The sequence below is a fragment of the Lissotriton helveticus genome, chromosome 12 (assembly GCF_964261635.1).
Source record: "Lissotriton helveticus chromosome 12, aLisHel1.1, whole genome shotgun sequence".
Lineage (NCBI taxonomy): Eukaryota > Metazoa > Chordata > Amphibia > Caudata > Salamandridae > Lissotriton > Lissotriton helveticus.
In genome coordinates, this window is record NC_136073.1 from 871,320,210 (window position 1) to 871,346,487 (window position 26,278).

The 26,278-nt window shown below is 44.0% G+C and overlaps 1 protein-coding gene across 2 annotated transcripts in view; it reads left to right on the top strand.

The window, feature by feature from the left end:
- Positions 1-26,278, top strand: part of CPAMD8 (C3 and PZP like alpha-2-macroglobulin domain containing 8) — a 1,183,022-nt gene that overhangs the window by 158,611 nt on the left and 998,133 nt on the right. For both annotated transcript variants that reach the window (XM_078671323.1, XM_078671324.1), the window contains exons 15-18: positions 4,020-4,192; positions 11,656-11,805; positions 13,505-13,666; positions 17,268-17,410. In XM_078671323.1, coding sequence (XP_078527449.1) covers positions 4,020-4,192; positions 11,656-11,805; positions 13,505-13,666; positions 17,268-17,410 — 628 coding nt within the window. The remainder of the gene's footprint in view (positions 1-4,019; positions 4,193-11,655; positions 11,806-13,504; positions 13,667-17,267; positions 17,411-26,278) is intronic.

The window sequence follows — 26,278 nt, forward strand, 5'->3', positions numbered from 1 at the left end:
TAGAACCGTTATCCACCTTCTGTGACCAGTTCTTAAAACCAATTGTCCAGAACACTCCTACCTACTTAAAGGACACAAAAAACCTTCTATACGAATTACAGACAATTACGTTTGAGCCTAATACCATCATTCTAGCTACTCTAGATATTGAGAGCTTATATACCAGTATCCCTCAAGATGAAACGATAAAGGTACTCGGAACAGCCCTCAACTCAGTCACATGGGAATACAATACCCCCAAGGAATTCGTAATAGAATGTGCTACCATCTCTCTCAAAGAAAATTTCTTTGCGTATAAAGGACAGCTATTCCTACAGTGCTCTGGGACCTCGATGGGCAGCACGTTTGCGCCCAGCGTGGCGGGGTTATATGTATCAGACTTTGAGGCCCAAAACATCCAGTCTATTAATAACCCGTTTGCCAGAAACGTTACCTTTTGGAGACGATACATAGACGACGTGCTGCTAATTTGGAAAGGCAGCATGGAACGATTGATGGAATTCCTGGGGTGGATTAACACCATCAGTAGGTATCTGAAATTTACCCACACAGTGAGTACCACGGAGGTGGTCTTTCTTGATGTGGTAATTTCAATCAGCGGTACCACACTGACTACAAAAACCCATTACAAGGCCACTGCTAAAAACAATTTACTGCAGTTCGCCAGTTTCCATCCCCGTCCATTGAGGGAGAATTTACCCTATGGACAATATTTAAGAATCCGAAGGAATTGCAGTAGTCTAAATGATTTCAAAACCCAATCATCCGATCTGACAACCAAGCTTACACAGAGAGGCTACCCCAATCGTATTCTCCAAAAGGGTCTGAAACGAGCTCGAAACCAACCCCGAGAAGCCCTCCTTGAACCGGTCACAAAAACCATGATGGAAGTGCCACTAACGTGTGTGACCACCTATAGTACTTTATCCAACCTGATGAAGAAATCCATAAATAAAAACTGGAAAATCATCACAAGCACGAAGAAAGATTGGCAAAAACCGCTATTTTCATTCAAAAAGGGACACAGCCTGAAAGACTCTCTTGTACACACGAGACCTAGACAATTGACAATCCCCCCAATAAGAAGCATCACTGATGCGTGGAATCTTCCTAAAGTCACTGGCCACTTTCCTTGTGCCAATTGCTCTGTCTGTCACCTGACTACCTCCTCCAAATCTCTAGATCTGGAACCGGGTAGAACCTGGTACCAAAAGGCACACACCAACTGCAACTCCACAAATGTGGTTTACCTTGTCACATGCCCATGTTCTCTTCGGTATGTCGGAATGACAACCAGAAAAGTGAAACAGAGGATATGCGAGCACAGGAGCAATATCAGGTGCAAGAGAGTAACCACCAAAATGAGCGATCACTTCTTATCGAACAATCACACCACGAACGATCTTAGATGGACTGTGATTGAACAAATCACTGGAGGTGCTAATATCACAGACAGACTGTTCGAAAAGGAACAGCGGTGGGTGTACCGTCTGGGGACCCATACAAATGGCCTCAATGACGACATACCTTGGGGTTCCGTCCTGAAATAAATTGAGCTCCCCATACCTTGCATGAAGTATTGTCTATAACCCGAAAGATACTGAGTTCCCAATACCTCTCATGTAGTATTACCTATGGATTGCCTCCCGACCACAAGATCCTATATCGTTTTTGATTAGCTAAATCCCCTGTTCCAATCTGAGCTTAGACTGCCCCCAATAACAAGGGCGCCACTCCCCCCGGGCTGCCTAAGAAATAACCCAGACTCAGCTCTGCTGAGCGCGGTCTACAAGAAAACGAATTCTGAATTCCCCAGACTTTTTTGTAACAACCTTTTCCTTGCCGTATTACCCTTTATTTCTGTCCTTCCGAGTCTGTTTACTTTGCTGATTCATACGCATGCGCACATCAAACCTCCAAACCCGGAAGTGGGTACGCTTCCCCGTAGTCAGGTGTACTGTCTAGTCCTCCGAACAAGGCGCATGCGCACCACTCGTGGCAGCCTACCCGGAAGCGCATTCAGAACATAAAAACGCCTCACACTCCCCGAACCCGGATCGGCGAGACCCGGTTCCGAGGGCCGACCAGGTTTATCGGCGGGAGACTGGCGTAGTGGGCGTGAGTAACACCGCGACCGCAACAGCTGAAACGAGCTAAGTACTCTTTGCAACACATTGACTGTGTTTGTCCCTTGTTCTTTCCCCCCCCCCCCCCTTTTGTCTCACCTTAGGATGTGCCAAAAAGCGCTGTCCCCCCCTCCCGTGGTCTATGGGGTGTAATACCACCCCCTGTGAAGTGAGAACCTTCCTTTCTCACCCTTAATAGTCCATTGTTGTGTGGTCACCGGCCCTTGGCCCATTGATCGCCCGTGTGACTGAGTTGCGTGTGTGTGTCTATCACACTGCTAGTCGCCAACTCCATCACTTTCACAACCCCTGATGCTCACTAGCACTGTTAGCCAGCCTAATAGTCCACACGTGAGACTGTTCAGTCACCACTAAAGGCTTAGTTATAGTCGTCTGAACCTTGAACACAGGCAGAGTCACGCACCTCTGCTAGTTTGTATGATTTTACACCCCCTTGCACTTTGAGCACAAGTCACAGGCTGCAATATTATGAGCCAATTGACAAATGATTTTAAAAAATGTTGTTTTGTTTGTCTCTTTGTATGTTTGTCTGTACTTTTATCCCTACAGGTTTTAAGTTTTCGTCTCTTTAACTAGAGACTGGAGGCTGTTTGCTCCCCGCCCTTGGCTGGTGTAGCGCTCCCCTCGGTTTTACTTCACAGACACAATTTTTCACTTTCACGGCCCACGGTCGGATGGGCCTTAGCGTGCCTAGACCGCCGGGGTTTACACTCTAGGTCCTGACGAATGCCAGGTCAATATACCATATCGGCTGAAACATGTTGACCAACCACATTTTCACGTAATGTTATTGGTACAAGACCATCCAATTAGTTGGCCTTGTTCACCACCACATTTCTTAAACCTTGTCCTTGATGATCACCTATTAAATAATTTTTGATACATCCAAGACAATTTTAAACCACCACCTCTGACACTATTCACGTCACCTATCACATAGCCCTCCTTCCTCACAAGACCAGCTCCGCAGTAATTCTGGCGTTGCAGCACACCGGGGTGACATTCGGTCACACCCGGTGGGGCCCGATGATGAAGCAAGTCACCGACCAGGTCGGTGAGTGAGGGCTTTATAAACAAACCAAATGGGCCTTTGTTGATTCCTTGTGCTCCGTGCATATTCCCATCCCTTTTAAAGGGACACTCTTTTGTTGTTTCTTCTGTTAATTCCTGGGGACTAAGAGTGTTCGTACCTCTCCCTACCTCTCTTTTTGTTGTCAAAAAAAAAACTGCTTTATATTTAGTCATCTGTTAGGCAGCTGAGCCTACATCTACCTAATTGTGGTCTTAATACGACTGTCTGCATCTGAGAGTTAATTTAATTTACCGTATAACCAGTTCCTAATATGTAAATGAATGTGTGCCTGTGCCCAAATCTCTGCTCAGATGCCTATGGCCGGTGACATAATAATATCTCTGTGGGATAAATACCAAAGCTGTATCGTCTTCAGTTCACCTCTGGCCTCTTAATCCACTACCAGACACTTCCTCTCCCTTTATCTCACTTTTGCTCATTTCTGCTTTCTCTTTTGTGACGGTTTTTCTATCTTACTCTTTTTCCATATTTCCATATTTCCGCTTTGTGTGCTTTATCCCCTTCTGCTCTGCATAAATGTCTGATGTGGAAAAATAAGTGCCCAACCGGCAACCACCTGCTCAAATTAAGCTCACTGTATAACACAAAAAGGTTTTTAAAGGAAATCATTGCTGAATATACTACTTTTGACTGCACAAGGTAATCTTACCTCTGAATAGTGCTTTTTTCAAGTGCCACACTCCATTTTACAACCATGTTCTTTCATTTAGCAATACCTTTCAGATCACTATAATTCTGCAATGTTGTAATGTATGTGTCTTTTACAATTTTCCTTCCAGCCTCTACCAAATCTCCGGCAGGGGAGGTTGAAATATGCATGACATTTTTGCGTTTCCAGGTGACATACAACATGGCTCCCCTGAGTCGACTGTTGGTCTACTATGTGAAAGACAACGGAGAAGGGGTCACAGACAGTGTGCAACTACAAGTTAAACCTTCGTTTGAAAACCAGGTACTAATGCGTGCGGCATCCTATGCCATCTATTCTTTGCTCACACAGTGTAATTTCCAGTGTTACAGTAACTGGCAGATCCTCACTTTTGTGATACTGTAGGAAGCTGGCTCTGTATATACTATACCAAAGGAAGGTATAGTGTGCACAGAGTCCATTGGATCCCCAAAGGCTTACAGAGGTAAAAGTAGACAATACCTTACTCTCTTTTTGTGGTAGTGTGGGCGAGCAGTAAGGCTTTATCAGAGGGTAGTGGGCAGCATTTATTGTACACACTCAGGCAAGAAATTATCTCTCACCCTCAAAGACTGAATCCAGACCTATTGTTTTGTATACAAATATTTTTGGTTGTATTTTATTTTTAGAACCAAGCCAGACTTGGTGCAGGTAAGTAAAATAGTACTATTGTGATATACTGCAGTTGGATTTGTTACAGGTAGGTCAAATGTTCAGAAACAGTTGAAATTACTTTTTAGTTACTTTGCAATTACTTTGTGTTTACTTTTAGATGACTTTTCATATTACTTTTTCTACTGTGTGATATGCCTAGAAATCGCACTGGGACATTTCCTAGATAAAAGGTAAGTAAGCCAGTTTTTGTAAACACCTAGTTTCTTAGGTTCGCATACAATTTCCCACTCCACACCGAACTTTTTTCACAGAAAAGCAGTCAATGCAATCGGAGGCCGGGTGCAGGATCGACATCTGAAGCCCTGTGGATTTCAATGGGGAATCTCCGGTCAGAACAAACACGGCAGGCTTGGGCACGAAGTTCTTCTGGAGGTGACCACTAGCTGGGGAGGTAAGGTGGGATGTTGTGGGATGCTGGGGCACAGCCGATTGGGCCACCCAAGGCCGTGGGGTGTCGGGTGCAGGGGTGTCTTTTGGCATCGGGTTTTCCTTACTGGCTCCGGTCGCGGTTCGGGGGACCCTCCAGATAGGGACTGCAGGCGATGTCTGGAAGTGTAACAACTGTATTGCGGGATTTGATTGTCAAGATACATAAAGTGAACAGTTGAAATTAAAGAAGAAGATTTTCGGCCACTACACTTTCGAACTCTTGGACATTACTGTCATTGCGCAGGATAAAGACTGATTGTTATATATATATATATATATATATATATATTATATATATATATTGCAATACAAAAGAGGCGGCACAGCCAGGGTACTTTTCAGCCTTATTTATTTACTACTTCACCCCAATGGGGTGAAGCAGTAAATAAATAAGGCTGAAAAGTACCCTGGCTGTGCCGCCTCTTTTGTATTGCAAAATTCGTCTCGGGTCAGGATCCGACCCCTGGGCAGAGCACACGCTGTGGAGCGCTCTCGTGCGGCTAAGGATCACTTTGTGTGTCGATATATATATATATATATATATAGCGACTCCACGCTTCCCAAGTGCCTCCTCGCACAAACAGGAACACGGACTCAAGGTACGCTGGTGTCAGATTTTATTTTATTTTATATTATAATAGTAGTTTCCAAAAATTCCCAATCTGCCCCTGCACTCTGGACGGGTGCATCACTTCGTGAGGTGGGAACTCGTGTACTGCAAAGCAACTCGTTTCTAAAATTGCGGGTGCATCCGTTCGCGAGGTAGGAACTCGAGTGCCGCAAAGCAACTTGTTTCTAAAATTACAGAGCACTCTCAAGGTCTTTTTAAGTATTTATTTATGGCAGTTGTCCCGGCATGACGCGTTTCGGCATTCTGCCTTCCTCAGATGCCTTGGCTTCTTTCAACTTGGTACATCACATATCTGTGATTAAAATACCATGTCGACCATTGTTATTTGTCGGCCCTCGGCCAATAAGAGAACCAATTAGAAAATCTCTATTTCACGGCTTGCCTTCCCTTCCAACATCGCTGTGCCATTCACAATCTAATGAGTCTTCATAAGGGCTCCAATGCTCCAGTAACATTAAACTCCGATGGGCTGACTTGAATGCACGTGACGTTGTCCCTTGGGCAATGATAACCGCTGATTCAATTTTAAATTAATTAAAGTCCCCTCAAAATTTCACTTGAATAGTCATTCCACCTTCGTATGGAATATATATATATTTCCACAACAATCTTCTTGAAAGAAGGACTTGCACTGAAAGTCAATACCAAAATGTTTATTCCACCATGACGCGTTTCGTCAGTAAACTGACTTGATCAAGTCAGTTTACTGACAAAACGCGTCACGGCGGAATAAACACTTTGATACTGACTTTGAGTGCAAGTCCTTCTTTCAAGAAGATTGTTGTGGAAATACTTTATGCCGGGAGACCTGCTCGGTTTCAACTTGCCACTTGTCCATGGGACACAGATTCCGGTAAAAAGGTCGTATGTGGAATATATATATATATATATAGCAGGTCTCCCGGCATAAAGTATTTCCACAACAATCTTCTTGAAAGAAGGACTTGCACTCAAAGTCAGTCACGGTGGAATATATATAAATATATATATATACATTTTTAAAATAAGTTCATTTATTTTCTTATTTAGGGGAGACCTACCCCCCAACACCCCTATTTTTGTTGCAGAATTATAATTTTTTATCTTACTGGAAGTTAATCCCCACATCCCCCCTTTTTTAATTACTTTTACCATCCCATAACCTTACCTACTCCTCAACCCTAAAGCCCCTGAGCCCTAAAATACCCTTAGCACCCACCCCAACCCCAACCCCTAAACCCTACAAATAACCTTAAGACCTTTAACCTTATCCACCCCTAATCATAAAAGTTACCTTACCACACTACACCCCTATAGCCTGAAAGCACCCTTACCAACTTATGCCTCTTCCCACCCCAAATTCTAAAAATACCCTCACCATCCTATGCCCCTGCTCACCCCTATGGCCTAAAACACCCTCACCACCCTATACCCCTACCCATCCCTAACCCTATAAACACCCTTACCATCCTATGCCCTAACCCACCCCTTCACCCAAAAAACACCCTTGCCTTAACTACACTTACCTTGTGTGGTAAAAGCGTATGTGTGGTAATGGCATGCATGGCAAATGATGGGTGGTACAGTGTGTTTCCCTGTTATGACCCCCTCCAACCTCCTGTCCGCCAAAAAAGCATTTAACAAAGCCAAATAGTACTTGCATACCCAAGATTCATTTGGATTTGTCAATGCTTTTTTAGACATACTGTATATGCTGTATATCTTGCATGGCATAAAAAGGGAAAAAAAAGTTCTATAATGAGGTCAATGCTGGCTGCGTTATAGCACTTGCTTTTCTTTACTTTAAGCCTTGGCTGCTGTGCAGCATATCTAATAAAACATTGACAAAGCCAATAGATCTTGGAAAGGTGAAACCGATTGCCTTTGCCCATGCTAGTTACTGTAGCGACACATGTGCCTTTAGATTTAGTCAGTTAGCACCACTGGGTTTGGGCTCCCAACAGTAAGGCCAATCTACTGACCAATGTACATTTGGTGAAATGTAACCAACAAATGTCTTAAAATTAAAAATAAACAAAGTGATTAATTCAGTTTGAATTATAAGTCTTACAATCACATTGTATTTAACTCTAATGTGCCATGGTCAAAAGAGAAGGATTTAAGAGAACAGTATTGGCAATCGTTTAGTTTTCTATTCTTTAGGTTTGGCCAGGGCAGCAAGATGCCTCAATTAGTGATTGAGGCAGCTAAAAAATGCCCCACATTTGAAAAATAGGGTAGTTTTGAATGTGTAAAGACAAACTGTTTGTGTTTTCAAGGTATGGAACACTCAATGTATTTGTGCCTCCTGCAGGTTGTGCTTGTGATAATATCAGGGAAATCAAAAGTAAAAACCGGCCTAGCAGCCCATAAAACAGGCCACAAACAGCTAAAAATAAAGGCCCATAAAACCAGGCTTATTTACCCACAGACCAGTGGACTTGTGTCTTCCCTGCAGCCCGTTGACATGTTAATGCATTTAACACCAATGGCAAGTCCTTTCAAACAAAGGGACAGAGCAAAAGGGCATGTAAGGTGTTAAAAGCATTAGCATATTTAATGTATTTATTTGAGAGGGGCCTCATTACACTGCCAGCCTGGGAAGTCCCATCAGAATACTAATGGGACCCCAGCAGGTTCTCTTTTAGCCTGGATTCCCCTTTTGCAGCGCGCGCATGAAGAGAAAACTTCCTTCCAGGCTGCTGCATTCTTTTTAAATGAGCAGCTGGGGAAGTCTTTCTCTCCGTGCCCGTATTCCGATGTGCGCTCGTGCAGAGGTGCTGGGTGTTGTGAAAGTGTAAGGTGCGCGCACCGTACAGGTAACATAGGTTGTAACAGGGCGGTAGGGCTGGGGGCAAGTCAGTTGGATTCCTCCTCTTCTTCTTTCAGCACGGCTCTTTGGTCCTTCTTCTTCTTTCTTCTTGTTTGAGGAGGCAAGGTTTGGGGTTGCCCCTAAATACTACATTTAAGGGCTTTTCAGGTAGGGACAGGTTGGGACCAAAGGGTCCCTTCCTTGGGGTGGGTACATCCCCTATTATGCGACCCTCCAGTGGGCGGGGCGCATAAGCCTCACTCTGGTTGGCTGGCCCCCCATCTTCAAGGTGGCGGGGACTGAGAGTTGTGCTTCACCTTGCCTCCCCCACCTAAAGGGGGGGGGTTGGCAAAGGTGGGCACACCTCTCCTTCTATCTTGGTTTTCCCGCCGATTCTCCTGCCCAAAGGGGAGGTCAGAACCAGTGGGGGCCAGTTGCTGGGAGCAGCAAATGGCTGGGTCAGCTCACAAAGGCGGCAAGCCTTTGAAGCTTCCCCTTCATGGACCCTGCTCATCCTGGAGAAGGAGGCTTGGCACCTCTACCCAGGATGTTTTTTGCAATAAATCCCACACTGGCATCTTTTGTAATGACACACTCCCAGACCATATACTCTTTATGGCTTTACTGCACTTACAATGTCTAAGGATGAACTTATACACTGTAGGGGTAGAGGGCTCATACACTTGTACCCACATCCAGTGGCATAGTGCACCCATCTAGAGGGGGGACTGACCTATGCCAGAGGCAGTGGGTTGTAGGCATGGCACACAGAAATGTGTGCCATGTCGACTCTTCACTTTGTTCTGCACCACAACACACAGCCTGCAATGGCAGTGTATGAGTGTCAGGGTACAGGGTCTCTAAGGGTGGCACAATATGTGCTGCAGCCTTAGAGGCCTTACCTGGCCATAGGCCCTTGGTACCCATGGTACCTTTTACAAGGGACTTACATGTGGCCAGAGAGTTGACAATTGGGTGTGCAGCAGTTCAGTTTTAGGGAAAGAACATACGTCCTGGGGGGTACCTGGTTGGGAGGAACCCAGGGCACACTTAGTCAAAAGAGCATCAACATCAGGTAAAAAGTGGGGGGCAACCATGCAAAAAAGGGTCACTTTCCTACAGATACCGATTGGCAACTGTGTATTAACCTACCGCCTGTATGTTATGCTGTTTATACATAGCACAGCGCATGCCATAGTTGTCAGTGGTACCCTAGCACTGTTTAGGCGTATACAGCTGGTGATGTACTCACTAAACCTTCAGCCAATACAGTCCTTTGGTGGACTAGGTCTCACCGACCCAAGTGTTTGTACCCATAATTTAATTTAACTCTGCGAACATTTGTCGCCATTGTTAAATTATGTTTTGTTTTATGTTATGTTATGCTAGGAAGAATTATAGAGCACAACAGTCACTACACTAGTGGATTTTAGAGCTGCAAAACAGACATTACTAAACACACATTAGTATATGGCGAAGTTTGAATATATTTTTAGGATGCAGTGGAAAGTGTAATAACCTTTGTGGAGCTTCAAGTGCAAAAGCAGTGTGTTTCAAACTTTGCAGTCTGCCTTTAAAAGCTTGACTAATCAAGTCATTGCTCCTCCTTTTGGGAATTCACAAGTGACCCATTGACGGAGAGCTCACACCGGTTGGTGAGCTGAGAGGAGAAATCCACTGGTAATGAAGAGAAGACCCTGTTGATCTATTTGTCATTCCACCAAATAGAAATGTCAACTTGTATTCTACTGGCCGCCAATGAAGAGGGCAAAGTGCAGGCATATGAAGATCTCTGTGTATCTCTGTCCATGCACGGCTTGTGCAGGATCATTCTGTAGGAGGGATGCCATGGCAGGAACTGTTTAAAATCACCCATACACCAGGCGACTAAAGCTCTCACGGTCTGGACTGAAAAAAGAAAACAGATCAGGAGAGACCTCTGTTAATCAAATATTATAAAACACGTGTCTTTACTGTTTGTGAGATTATTGTTAGATTGTCATTTGTCCCGCCTGTGGCCCTGACTTCACCGATGGAAGTACCTGATGGATTGAGTTGCAATGTCCAGATGTCTATTGCTCATCCCGAACCCGGTCCTCTGAACACCATTTCCATTTAGAATAGCAGAGACCACAGAGTCTGCTTTGTGACTTGGGTGAGAGTCACCTCGAAGAAGATCAAGTAAATTACTCTCTTCTGTATAAGGATGCAGCCATATCATCAGAACTTGCTTCTACAGTTTGATAGTTGGTACAATCTGGCTGGTCTAAATAACGATTCAGTATTAGTAGGATCACATCTGCTTTTGGGGTAGGGGAAAAGCCACAAGTTTGACAGGAAATAAAACACTTGCTTCGATGCAAATTTGTTTACCATGTAAGATAAACGTAGATGTGCAAATACCATCATCTAAGAGTATAAATTCATTTAGTATTCATAAAAAGTGACTTGCACTCAGGGGTTTGCGTACATGTAGTTACACCAATATGATGTCACATGAACTGATAATCAGGTGGTGTAATGTTCTTCTGATGGCTCCTACTCCGTTGAAGTATTCTGTCGACGGAGAAAATGTGGGCACCTTCACCAGAATACTTAAGAGCTATTATCTCAAAATGAGGCTGGCAGACTGAAAGTTTGGTGGGTAGGATACTCCATCATGTTTGCAGTGGAGTACTCTGTCTGCCACACTTGAAATTGGGCCCTATCTTTTTGCATATTAATATATATGTGACAAAATCCAGTCTAACCACGTCACAAAAAATACACTAACATTTGTCATTATTTATTAAGCAAAAAAATTCAACAGAACTGTGTGAAAAAGTAAGTGCATCTTACGGTTCCGTTCCGTGTGGAACCCCCTTTGGTTGAAACACCTTGAAGTAAGCCTTTTCCGTAAGAGTTAATCAGTCTTTCACGTCACCTACGAGAAATTCTGTCCCAGTCCTTCCATAACTGCTTAAGCTTGAGGGCATTTGATTATGCACAATTCTCTTTATCACAAGCGAGATTACATATCACTTTACCATTGACATTATTGAATTGATGGCTTCACTATGGTTACTATATAATTTCTTTATTCACAAAAAATGTGCTGTTTAGTGATGTTTTGTTTATGTCTTTCTTGTTTTACTTTGTCTTGTTTCTCACACATGAGACTGTTCTCCAGACCGTGACAATATGTTCCTTTCTATATGACAGGTAGTGCTTTCTCTTTCCTCCAATGAATCTCGACCTGGTGATCTCGTTGACATCGAAGTGAAAGCTGCCAAGGGAAGCTGTGTCTGTGTCGCCACAGTGGATAAGAGTGTCTACCTCCTCAGAGCTGGTTTCCAGCTCACCCCTGAAAAGGTGAGACCCGGCCCTGAGCCACAGCGAGGAATAAATGTCATGAGATGATACTGCTCACTTCAACTACTCCTCGGTGCCTGCACCAACCTCCCGGTTTATACATTCACGCTGGCAAAAAAGCAAACCTGATGATTAACATGCACTCGAGTCATCACACATGTGGCATCAAGCAAGTTCACCTATGCGTCATGACAGTACAGTTGCGCCACCTTGATGACCTAAATGCATACATGGGAGTCATGACATGACAATTTTTTTTTTAACTATTGATACCCATCTTAGAGAGGTACATTTAAAACAAAAACGTTCTTGTATATGTAATGTCCCACTGTAAATGTTTAAAATTCCCTGTAAATTTTCAAATTCAATTAAGTCCTGGAAGGCTAAAGGGATGATTAAAAATGAACGGAATGAGAAGGATAATTATTGTTCCTGTTTCCCCTTGGTCAATATGTATTAGTTGCTAAATGACCCTGTCCGGGTTTCCCGGCCTTCTTTGGGACCTGGATCCATATTATAGTCACGAAGTCACTCATATGTAACGCCTACTGTGCTCACTTTCACAAAACAAACATGCGTTGCATGCTGTAATACTCGCATATTGTTGTCGAAGTAATAGGCTAGTCCCTAGTTGTTGGAAATGATGGCCCCATGGAGGGTGCAGCCTTGGGCACCATAACAGTCACACATTGGTCAAAGGGAAATCCCTTCTGTGATCCTATTGTTGGTACCCTGTCCCTGCCAGACAGCTCATGTTTTTAATCATGCCACACATCTTCACTAACAGGCCACACCTCCTCTTTAGCTGCAACTAGTCCTTCACCCCTAAACTGCTCGTCTCTGCAGGCCAAAAACTGCATGCTGAAGGCATACCATTTTTTTTATAGGAACATATTTTCTAAGGTCCACTTCTGTTCTGGACACACCCTACGATGGAAGGCCATACCCTCTCTACCATTTCATATCACCTTTGTATTGGAAATATGACAGAGACAAATATTAGTTAGATGCTTGTTTTGGTCCAGGAGCAGCACTGGTAGGGCTGTAAAAAAGCCTGTTAAAAAATAAAACAGGTGTGGGGAAGTTGAGCCTATGTAACGGGAAACAACCTTTACAACACAACTTTTACAACGCACTACCATTACAACGAAACTTTTACAATGCAACATCCATTACATAGCATGCCATCACAACGCAACCATTACAACGCATGACACTACAACGCATACCATTACAACGCAAGTCATTACAACGCAGTCATTACAACGCATACCATTACAACGCATACCTTTACCATCCAACACTTACCCTACTGTTGCACCCCCTGGAGTTAAAATAGTAATTTTTACCCCTACACTATCCAACACTTACCCTACTGTTGCACCCCCTGGAGTTAGAATAGTAATTTTTACCCCTACACTATCCAATACTTACCATACATGCAATGTAATGTTATGCCTTGTAATGGTATGCGTTGTAAAGGTAGTATGCGTTGTAATGGAATGCGTTGTAAAGGTAGTTTTTAAAAATTCGTTGTAATGGCATGCATTGTAATGGAATGCGTTGTAATGGATGTTGCGTTGTAAAAAATGTGTTGTAAAGGTGTGCGTTGTAAAATTATGCGTTGTAATATCATACAACCTATGTAACACCATCTTTCAAATATTGTGATCGGTACCACTTGACAATGTTTTTTCAGATTTTCAAAGACCTGTTAAATTATGATGTTTCTGATGCCTTTGGGACACCTAAAGAAGATGGCCATTTTTGGTGGCCTGGGCTCACATCTCGCCGTCGCAGACGCTCCTCTGTGTTTCCCTGGCATTGGGATATCACCAAGGATGCTCGCTTTGCATTTACGGTAAGAAAAAATAATGAAACCTCCTGGTTAGCCGTCTTAATCTGCTATGTCTTACGTTTCAGTGCATGTGATTCTCAATAAAAGAAGTCAAGCTGTCGGAACGTAGTACAACAGTTGCTCAAAGCCATGTTACAGAATCAGTTTTTCCTAAAGGAATATGGTCGGACAGAGCTTTGCTTGATTATGGTTTTACAGAAAGCATTTCAGTTTCAATCAGTGAGGGGAAATGATATAGCTACTCCTGAAACGCACTCTACACATAAATTGCAGATGGTTTGTAGCTTTTTTGTGACAGATATTGTCTAAGTGCTATTTGAGTACCTGGATGTTTTGAATATCAAAGGCTGCTTTCCATGTTTGTTCAGAGTGTTTAATATTTTAAATAGCAACTTTTTTCCCTATCTTCTAATGAATAATGTTTTTATTTATTTGTGAATGTTGGCACTGTTAGTTATTTTTTTCATCATATTTATTATCAATATTATTTTTTTGTTTGTTTTACTTGACGCTCAAAGGTAAATTTACATGTGCAAATTTACTCATGTGTAAATGTACTTTTGCACATCTAGTGTAAATCTACACTTTTTTTGTTATTCACCATTTTGGAATGAAGTTACACCAAAGTGTACACATACATGTCTGCACCCTATGAAACCTGGGGGGTGGAGAATCTAAAACAGAATTTTCTAGTGTAAAGTTACTACTAGTAGCTTTTCACACATAGGCAGAACACTCCATTTGTAAATATTTTTAAGGTTTTTGTTAAAAACCTTGTCCTAAATAGCATATAAATATTTTATTAGTATTATTACAATTATGTAAGAATTATCTGTTAATTAATTTAAATTAACTTTACATTTGTATTAAAACTTTAATACTTTCATGTAATTATTTTTCAAGAAAGTTAATTATTAAATTATTTAAGTTCGTTATTTTTTTAAGTGAGGTATTTTTACAAAATATAAAATATTTAATTGTTGATTTAATATAACATTGAACACTAAAACAATTATTTTTACATACATATATATGTATATATATATATATATACATACACACATGTATGTATATAAATATAAAATATTCAAAATCATTTTATTTACTACACATGATTTCCTATAGGACAGTGATACACAAAGTACAGCCCGGGGTACTCATGCGGCCCTCCCATAATTACATGCGGTCCCCCAGTCAACAACAGATCTGGGCTAACTAACGTTGAGAAATGTGTTAAATATAGGGGCAAACATTTATTTACAGTTTAACTGATGTTAAAGGAAGGAACTAAGGTGTCATCCACTACTTACATTTAGGAACACCTTCATTGTGCAACAAACATGTAAACATTTGATAAAACCTCTTCCAAATTCAATAAGTGCATTTCATTAACATGCAGAAGAGCACATTAGATCATATCAGTACATTGAGAAATATTTTTTTTAAGTGACAGTTTGCAAACATGAAGGTAAATACATTCATGCTTCCCCTCCAACTGGCAACAATGCATATAGTGAACAAAAAGGCAAGTCAGTTGTTATGTTTACCATCTGAGTGGCCAGGGTTCCTATTATACATAGATAACATTATAGTTTATCAAATAAAACACAAGAGAAAGATTCGTACAGTGCCCATCCTAAAGTCATGTATTTCGTGGTCCTCTTATCTGTGATAATGAAGAAATAGAAGGCAAAGTGAAATAAAACAATTGCCTAGGATCACACAATTTTGTCAAGTCGGGAAGCCGGGATTGATCACAGGTTTTCTGATTTCATAGTGTGGAATTCAGCCTTTATATGTACATGCTTTGCTTCCACCATGCCCATGTTACAACCCCTCACCACATGCCATCAATACGGCTCTCGATCACACGGCAGGCTATATCTTTTGGCCCCTTGAAAAATGCTTGCGAATACCTGTGCTATAGGGCGTTATTTTAAATCACTGCCTCCATTATTTTATATGAGCGTGTGTTGCAGTACCTGTGAGTGACCATCTGTGGTGCTAGATTTACTTTAAGGTTGGGGTGGACTACGTCATGACTATAGTAACTTTAGAAATGCAGTTTGTAAGCAGCAATGGCATTACTCTTTTCTGAGTGGGTGTTTGTATTAGCATTGCCCTTCCAAAGGCCCCTTCTCACCACTCCTCAAACTGCTCCTATTTTGTAGTAAGTATTCCCCATGTCCCTTACACATTTACTACTAAGTATTTAACTTTTATGTGTAGAGATCTCCCTATAGAAAAGACTGAAAAGGTGGTGGTGGGGATTTATTCCTGTAGGTTAGTGAAATGCATCTTGTAATAGGTTCCACTACTGCTGTACAGTTTTATGTACTTCAAAATGCAGGTTGTGAATCACTCCCTCTGTGTTTTCTTGTAATTGCTTTGTAACATCCATTTCCATTTTTGTTTAAATTATGAGGGCATTGTCAACATTGCAAAGATCCTGGAATTATCCCCTGCATGTGCCATACGTTTATTTTGCTTTAAGTAGGACCTACTGGGTTGTGAAGCATGGAGTTGGGGAAAGGAGGTCTATGAGGAGCCTAAATGGGGTGGTGGGCTCCCTGGGAGACAGTGAGCTGGGCCCGGGGGATGGGGTCCCTGGGTTCTATAAAAGCCCCGGGAGGGGGGCTGCGCTGCCCTCTTCTGTTTTAATTAATGCGATGGCTCCAGGGGATGAGGTCCCTGGGGCCTTATTAAGGCTCAGGGAGGGGAGCTGTGTGGCTACTTCCCTTTTTTTTTAAAAATAGAAATCGGCCATGGGGGATGTGGCTTTTCAAGGCTCGGGATGGAGAGACCTTGCGGACCTGCCCCCCTTTTTTACGATTTTGGCCCTGAGGGATGGGGTTCCCAGGGTCTAACAAGGCCCCAGGGGGCACACCCCTCCCCTTAATTAATATACCCGGCTCTGGGGGATGGAGTCCCCCGGGGGCCAAAACGGGCTCAGGGATGGGGGGCCTACTCACACCCCACCATCATGTATTTAATAAAGTGAATGGCATGAGACATTTTATGTAACTGCATGAGTTACAAACACACCACTCATCAATGCCCACAATTAAAACTTTTAAAAAAATGTAACAAGACTCATTTTTCCAATCTAAGCTATATTTCTGAATGCTACAAAACTACAGTACCTGATATGTAACTGCTTTCTTATGCACAGAGTGCAGGGAAATACAATGGACATATTCAATGCTATGGTCCTGTTTGGCATACAGCCAACTCTGCCCAGTATTCAATTGGAAAAAACAACTTCCCCATGCTAAAGTCTCCCCATATCTTCTTCTAGACAAGACTCCGTGGCCCCCTTTCTTAGCTCGTTATTCCATTTCACCATCACTGGATAGCAGCAGTCGTAACCTTCGTCAGAATGATTCTTGCCTACTCTGATGCCCCCTTTATTCTCCGAAGGCTCCCCAACTCTCCATTGCATGAGAAACATCACCTGGGCCTCCACTTCTTGACATATATTTTCTAAATAGTAAATTTTTTCAATATTTTGTCCTACACTATTTGATATTTTGTTGTTCAATATTTTGTCTGACAGACAATATTTATAGGTGTATGAGGAACATGTATTCTTTTTATTATCTAGGAAACCGGCCTTGTCGTAATGACTGATGTGGTAAGTTTGAATCACAAGCAAAACGGCGGTATGTACACTGATGAGGCCGTGCCTGCATTCCAACCACATACAGGAACTCTGATCGCCACCATGAACTCAAAGCTTATGCCCAGGTAGAGTGTGAACTGTGTAATTTGTCCTTGCTAAAGAGTGCCTTTCAAATGCCGTGTTCTACTTAATATTTCAACTGATTCTCAGTGCTTGCTCATGTACTGTTGTACTTAGGGACGTCTCTAATGTATACTGCACATATTAAACGGTTTATGAAAATGATTAAAAGGGTTCTCAAATGCAACGAGCAATGGTGAGGATGGTACTCATACACGTGAGGGGGCTGAGCCCTTTTAGTGACTGTAGAGTACTCCGACTATTGCAAACAGGCATACAAATTTATATGTACCGTTAGGGACCATAGGACCCAGTTGGCCTCTAGAACAAAGGGAGAAATGTAATGTAAATTGATACTTGTATAGCGCACTACTCACCCGCAAGCGTCTCAAGGCGCTTGTACGAATACCGCTGTGGAACCCATTCTGGCTTTCCCTGTGAGGTGTCCACTCCTGTGCACACCCAAGGTGGAGGGCAGGCATCCTTAGCGTTGTGGGGGCCGTTGTGGAGATTAAGCAAGCTATTGCCCAGAGTTGCAGAGTGGGACTCCATGATTGGAATAGGCACCGAGGCGAGAATTATCAGGTCCGTGGAATTTTGAGCCCAAGACCCACCGAGGCGGGGAATTGAACCCTGGTCCCGGGCTAGACCTCTGCATCAGGGTCTGCCGCTCTAACCATTGAGCCACACTTCTCCAGTGTCTCCTCCCCTAGCGAAGCCGTTCAGAGACCGTACCCGTGGAGCATTTTGTGCAGGCACCTTCACGTTACAGAAGCCGTCTCTACCAGCCATTTTGCCTCGCAATAACACAACGCGCAATGCACACAAGGCCTTCTATTTTGTGAATTCAATACTGGGAATCTTCTGGGCTCCACTGCGCTAGTCCTAGTCCAGCATATCCAGTAGGGGCCTTATCTGTATGATAACCCCAGAGCCCATCACTTAGGGTCGAAATGAGTCTGCATATGCGAATGGACTGTTCTGCGGACTACCGGCATATTTGATCCATCGCCTTCAGGTCATACAAAATGCCGCTGCAAGACTCCTGTTTAATACACCTAGGCGCTCCAGTGCTCGTCCCCTACTCCGTGTTCTTCATTGGCTCCCAGTTGCCCACAGGATTTTGTTTAAAATTCTAGTGCTCTCCTACCGTGGTATCCATCAAATAGGCCCAGCCTACCTGAGAAAAAGGTTTTCCCTCTATGTTCCCAACCGCCCCCTTCGGTCGGCCAGTCTGTGCCAAATGTCTGTGCCTAAATTCAAGTACTGCAGACTGGGCGGCCAATCCATTTCAGTTAGAGCCGCAAAAGCCTGGAATGCCCTTCCCCTTCATATTAAAATTGCACCTACTATCAGTACTTTTAAGAAATAACTAAAGACCCATCTTTTTAACGTCACACTATAAGTTTCTTTGCACTGTAATCTCTGCTATCTATTTTGACTCCCCGCTGCTCAGCCTTTACCGCGCCAGGATACTATTTTTTTAGTAATAGAGGGCGCTATAAAAGCCTTTAATAATAATAATAATAATAATAATAAGTAAAAGAGAACCCCATACCATATTTTCATTCTATGGATCTAGCAAAAAACATTATTTAAGACTTTAAGTCTGAAGATGCATTGTTTTTTTTGTGGTTACCTTTTACGACTGAGTTAAAGTCTTCACAGGTAACCAGGCCCACTGCTACAACAAAAGAACCAGAAAGTATCCCGGCTGTGAACACTTATCAAAAGGGTCCTTATCGGTCTAAAATCAAACAAGAGAAGTCATTTGCATATCATTTCTGATAGAAAACTCAGCCGCAGATTACTCACAGTTTGAATATTCCCCAGGCATCAGACTGGATTAAGAAACGTTTCCTTAATTCTTCTGCGTGCAGTAACGCGTCGCTTTGAGGCTCAGCACTGATGCCGTTTTGCTCCGGAAGTGATGTGCGGGCCTATATATGTTCCACGCCCAGACGTTGATGTCAGTTCCTTTCTTTCCACACCTCTAGACATGGATCCAAAGCTTCTCTCGTCATTCATCTATTTTCAGAAATTTATTTTCAAATCCTTCAACAGTGTGCAAGGAATGTCACCCCTTAAAACAACAGATTTTAATCCCTTTAATAGGTGTCTGTGACAGATCCCCACCAAGTTTGTCTGTGTTGTCTGGGGTCAAGCCACGAATACGAGATCTGAGGATACTACACAGTGATGAATCCATAGGCCACCACGGAACATAAGGCAAACCTTTATGTCGCCAAGTGCAAGACGATACAGTGTCAAGTTACATGTACATGAGTGTCAGTTAAATTTTTCACTAAATGCTTGTCAAATGCTAATTTTAACTAAAGTTTTGTGTTTTTCTCCTTTAAAAAGAACCACATTTTTGCATACTTGCACACTAAAACTTTAATTCACATAGAACTTAGTTCTATATATACTTTTTTGTTGTATTTCATTTGGAATGCTCTTGTTTTAAAATCATTTTAAATCTGTACCTGTGGTAGTTGTTTGCCTGGCTCGGCATGATCCCATACTCTATGGTATGGCCGCCCCCTGACTTTCAGCCTCTATAGCCGCACAGACACCTCTCGCTGGTATCATTTCGAGCGACATTCTGGCCACACTCTATGGTCTTTGACTCTATTTTAGTGGACAGATGCAAGCGCGCAGCGCACGCGCCAATGACGTAAGTAAATGAATTACATACTCAGCTGCTCAACTTCACGGACTTAGTAAATATATTTCTCCTAAATGCGCTGTATGTACTCCTCCTTATCGCGGCTTTACTTGCATTCAATGTAATTTTACATTGGGTCCTATGCGTCTTATAAACACCATTTCCAGAATGGCATGTCGCCAGAATTTGTGCTTTTTAAGCCTTAACTGTCGTTCTCTGGCCAAAAATAAGCAGCATATTTTTGACCTTCTTAGTACTGAACATCCAGATGCACTCTTTCTGACCGAAACATGGCTTCATGACAGTTCGGGCCCCGACATTGCCACTGCTCTTCCTCCTCGATATGTCATCGCCAGGAAAGATCAAGACACAGGCAAAGGCGGGGGATTGCTATAATTTTTAAATCTACTCATTTCTGTAAATTCGAAGCTATTTCCATCACAGAGTGTGACGCAGCTTTGTTTAAACTCTCTGTATCCCCTCAGCTGACCTTGTCTAGCATTTTAATTTATCGCACTCCGGGGAAGCCCGGCCCCTGGGTCTCCACTTTCTCTGACCTTATCGCTCCCTTTATTTTAAAGGCAGCGAATTTTACAATTCTAGGTGACCTGAAGCTGCACCTAGAAGATAATCAGAATAACATCTGCCGCACTTTTATATCTGATTTGGAGGCTCTAAGCTTACGGTTATGCAATCAGGGCCCTACTCATAAGGCGGGACACCTTCTGGATCCAATTTTGTCCAATCTTTGCTGTGACTGTAGTACTCCTGCGCTTCAGTTAGACTGGTCCGACCATTTTATAATTCCATTCAACCTGCAGCCTTCCACATCTAGGGTAGTGGCCCCTCCTACTAGCTCAGGTAGTCTCAGATCTTGGGGCACGTTGAATATGGAGTCTTTTAATACTATTCTGTCTACTAGCATACCTGATGTCACTTTACCTTTGCTTTCATTAAATACTGCTGTCTTGGACTGGCTAACCAATGGCATTGACATCTGTCTGCCCCTTGTACCCAAACACAGCTTTACTCATCACCCCCCTGCCCCGTGGTTTACAAACAATCTTAAAGTTATTAAGTCTAAATGTAAAGCACTAGAAAGAAGATGTAGGAGATCGTACTCCTTAACTTGTAAAGATGCTTATAAAGCTGCTCTTAAAAGTTATAATTCAGCGTGTAAAGAGGCACGCATTTTTTTATGTTGCTAACACAATAACTAAGGCATCTAATCGTCCTCGGGCTCTATTTTCGGTAGTGAAGAAGTTAGCTGGCTCTGATACCATCCCTACTCCTCCTGTCCTTGATGAAAATCAATGTAACAACATTGCTGACTTCTTTATTCAGAATGTTGAACTTATTTACAAGTCACTCTCTGCTCCTTCTCCTTCCTTTTGTAGTATGGCTTCTGCATTTGACCCTACATATCACAGTAATTGTGACCAGATAGCCAAGATTTCTTCCTGGCACCCATTTGAAGAGGAGTCTTTCCAAAATTGTTTAAACAGTATTAAATCTGGGTCTCCTCTTGATCCTTTGCCTATTAACATCCTTTGTCAGCTCTCTGCCACATCTAAAGGCGTCCTTATCGATCTTCTTAACGCCTCTATGCGGGAGGCCTTGGTACCCCTCGAGTGGAAGCGAGCCATGGTCATCTCTTTGTTGAAAAAGTCCGGAGCAGATCCTTCTGTACTATCTAACTTTAGACCTATATCTCTGCTTCCGGCTTTCTCCAGAATTTTGGAGAAACATATCAATACTCAACTGACTCAACACATAGATAAAGTTGGCTTTTTCATTATTCACAAACCGGGTTCAGAGCCAACTTTTCAACTGAAACCGCTTTGCTTGGGGTTACTGGGAAACTGCGCCAGCATTTAGATCAAGGGGAAACTGCGGCACTCATTCTATTAGATTTGAGTGCCGCATTCGACACTGTGTCGCATAACATCTTGCTTAACGCCCTTAGGTTTCTTGGGCTGGACGGCACTGCCCTATCCTGGTTTGCTTCATTCCTTGATGGTCGCACTTTTCAAGTCTTTTCTGCTAAGGCATCATCTAAGATCTGCGTATCAGCACATGGAGTCCAACAGGGATCCATTTTAAGCCCCCTGCTCTTCAACATCTATGTCAGACCTCTGGCGCAGATTGTGGAAGAGGCTGGTCTTTCCCTATATTCGTATGGGGATGATATGCAGATTGTCTTTTCGCTTTCCACCACTAAAGACGCTACAACATCTGCTCTTCAGTGCGGCCTACGGCAAGTGATAGAGTGGATGCGCCTTAACTTTTTTAAGTTAAATGGGGATAGACTGAGGTCCTTATCCTGTTCAAGCACAAGGACCTATAGGGCCCTCACCATTGGCCTCACGAAATGGTCTCCTTTCCCCTACCTGTCACCCATGTCCATAATCTGGGCATCATTATTGATGATAGTCTCTCTATGAGACAACAGGTGGCGAGTGTTGCTGCCATCTGTTTCACGATCCGGAAGAGGCTTCATAAGATCATTTGGATGCTTCCTGCCTCAACCCAATGCACGGTAGTCCAGGCATTCACCACCTCTCGCCTCGATTACGGCAATGTTCTCTATCTCGGTAGCTGCCAAACGGTACTGAGAAAGCTACAGGTAGTTCAGAACTCTGCAGTACGCCTTCTTTGTCAAGTTCCTAGACAGGCTTCCATCTCGCCGTATTTACGTGACCTTCACTGGCTTCGAAATCATCAAAGAATTAAATGTAAAACCCTGTGTTACATCTTTATCAATCAAAGAAGGTGTGGCACCAGCTTATCTGCAAGAGCTCATCCATCCTTACATTCCTTCTCGTCCCCTGCGCTCCACAGCCCACGGAGACTTTGTGATTCCCAGATTTAAACTTGCAAGAATGGGAGGCCGTTCCTTTTCTTGTCTTGGCCCCAAAATCTAGAATTCTCTTCCGGTGTCCTTGAAGAATGACCCATCCTATCTCAGCTTTCGAAGAAATCTTAAAACTTGGCACTTTTAGTAGCAAATGGTTCTTGACTGCTCCTTTTCTAGCAATTTGTGGGCTAGGCGCCTGGAAACCCTTTTTGGGTAGCTGCGCGTGTTACAAAAATAATCTAATAATAATAAAAAAGACTACTCCAAGTTCTGCTCCAAGTACAAGGCTCTACCCAGTCCTGCTCTGATTCTTAGAGTAGCCAGAGCCGCTCTAGAAGCCAGTTTTCCTCGAGCTCCAAATCCTCAAGTAAGCACAAAAAAACAAAAGAAGTCAAAGTGGAGTTTCACTCCTTCAGGCTATTCCCCTAACAAAGCGCATGGGTGGCGCCAACAGTCCTATTACTGCTCCTGAAGTCGGCCATCTTCAAAGTTGATTCCATAACTGGTTCAAGCACAACCTAAGTATCCGGGGCCTTAAGCCATGCTGTGAGTTGCGCACAGATATGCTCCAGTTTTTCAGATCTCTACCAACTCCCTCGAGCACGCCTTCAGGCCCCACTGAGCCGAGTGGCCTTCCACCTGGATTTTGACCGGCGGGTTCACCCTTGGCGCCATTTAGACCCTCTGAGGCACTTCTGCACCCTGCCCCAGTCCCGACAGCACCTACTGGCAGCCATGACCACTCCAGGTCTGGATACGTTGATGCTGATGCCAACTTTGTCGCCCAAAGAGGTGGCACTTACTGTCCTCTCTAACACCAGCTCAACGCTGGACCGACATCATCCAATATCACCACCAAATCTGACCGAGGTTTCTGCACTCCCTGTACCACAAAGCAGGCAACCTTCATTATACTTTCTTTTTGGAACATACTCTGGTAATGATTATGACCGGGCGATGAGTTCTACCAGCCCTGTGCCGATGACAACCGGTACAAACATTTGCAAGATGCTAGTGGGCTAGATACTTCCCCAGAGACAGCTCCATTCTCTCCTCCTGGCCCGGCCATGGAAATACCTGCATCTTACACCTTGGTTATGAGTGTGGGTGGCAGACGTTCTACAGATCCATCTCAGAACCGTGGAGGTGAAGACAAATGTCCTCGCAGAAGCAAGCCAGGCCAGACTGCCTCTGAGCTTCTCCTCCCTTTCAATGCGGCCTTGACGGATAAGACATATTCCCTCCTAGAGGCTTGGGCCAAGCCTTGCAACAGCCTGCCTGTTAATCTGCAAATTGCCGGGCACCACTGTTCTGCTCCAAGCAACCCAATATTTTATCCACAGCACCCCTCTCTAGAGAATTTGGTGGTACAAGCTTCCACTTGCCGGACCAACCCCAACAATTTCCTACTATGCCCTCTGACTGGGAATCTAAGAGAGTGGATACTTTTGGGAAACACTTATTTTATTCAGCCAGTTTGGCCCTTCGGTCGAGCAACGCCTCTTGCTTGCTGGACCGCAATTCTCATGCCCTTTGGGACTTGATGGTACAAGTCCTCCTTAGTGTTCAGGGAAATCTTCGCCCTGCTCTTTCACAGGCAATTCAGGATGGTTGTGATAAGGCCAGGATCACAATTTGTTGTGGCTTGGTGTAAGAAAGTGCCCTCTTTTTGCATTGTCACCCCTACTTTTTGCCAAACTGCTGATGTACTTTGACTGTGTGTGCCCTGGGTTCCTGCCAAACAGGTACCCAGGGCCTACGTTCTTTCCCTAAACCTGCATTAAGACAAAACCAATTAATACTCTTTGGCCACATGCCAGTCCCTTGTAAATTGTACCATAGGTACCAAGGGCTCTATGGCCACGGAAGTCCTTTTAGGGCTGCAGCACTTATTATGCCACCCTTAGAGGCCCTGTACCTTTACACACACACCCTGCCATTGCAGCCTGCGTGTTTTGGTGCAGGAAAAAGTGAAGAGTCTACATGGCACACGTCTCTGTGCGCCATGCGGTCAGCCACCCCTCTAGCTGGGTGCACTATACCAGTGGACCCTCACCACTGGTATAGTGCACCCAGCTAGAGGTGCATAAGCCCTGTACCCCTACAGTGTTTAAGCTAATTCTTAGACATTGTAAGTGCAGTAATGCCATTAAGAGTATATGGTGCTGAGAGTTATCATCACAAACTCCACAGTACCATAATGACTTTAATGAAAACTGGAAAGTTTGATATCAAACTTCTCAGCAGGGCCAGACTGGGAACCACAACCGGCCCTGGCAAAATGCTAGACCATGGGGGGTGGGTGATTTGGAGGTGCCGCTGAGCTCTTTGCCAAGCCGGTTTTCGGCGGATTTTGGTACAGGCCCTGTAACAAAAAGGGCCCCCAGGGGCCCAAAACCGGCCCCCACACTTGCGGCGCACCTGGGGATTGCCCGGTGCCCGCTATGGCCAGTCCGGGCCTGCTTCTCAGCACATTAAACCCACACTGATGCCAGTGTGGGATTTAATGAAAAATGCACTCAGAGGGCATCCTAGAGATGCCCCTTGAAAAACAACCTAACACTAGTGTTCTGGCTGAGTGGCTGCCTCCAGCTGACGCCACCAGGCATGTTTCTGGACCCCTGGGTCAACAGCAGGCTGCTCTCGGGGGTCTGAAACAATGCACGTCTTGGGACGAGGTGCCAAGCCTCCTCATCCAGGATGGGCAGGATCCACGAAGGGAAGCTTCAAAGGCTTGCCGCCTTTGTAAGCTACCCCAGCCATTTGCTGTTTCCAGCAACTGGCCCTCACCGTTGCTGAGCCCCACTTTGGGTGGGAAAATCGTCGGGAAAATCAAGTGAGGAAGGGAGGGGTGCCCACCTTTACCAACCCCACCCCTCAGGTGGGGGAGGCCAGGTCCCCAACTCTCAGTCCCTGCCTTCTTGCTGATGGGGGACCCAGGCCAACTAGAGAGAGGCATATGCCCGGAGGGTGGCATAATAGGGGGTGTACCCACCCCAGGGAAGGGAACCATTGGTCCCGACCTTTACTTACATGTAACGCCCCTAAATCTAGTATTTAGGGGCAACCCGAACCCTTGCCTCCTCAGAGAAGAACCGACCAGAAGAAGAAAAGAAGAAGGACCGAAGAAGCCATGCTCAGTTAAGAAGAGGAGGACGCCCACTGACTTGGCCCCAGCCCTACCGGCCTGTCGGCACCTCGAACCTCCTCCAGCGAAATCCTGGTGTGCCCTGTAGCCAGCAGCCCTCAAGAACCCAAAGGACCTGCCGTGACTTCCAAACCCAAGACTTTGTCTCCCGTGTGCACAGGATTTGCTCATCAACAGACTCTGGCCCAAGCCAAAACCAC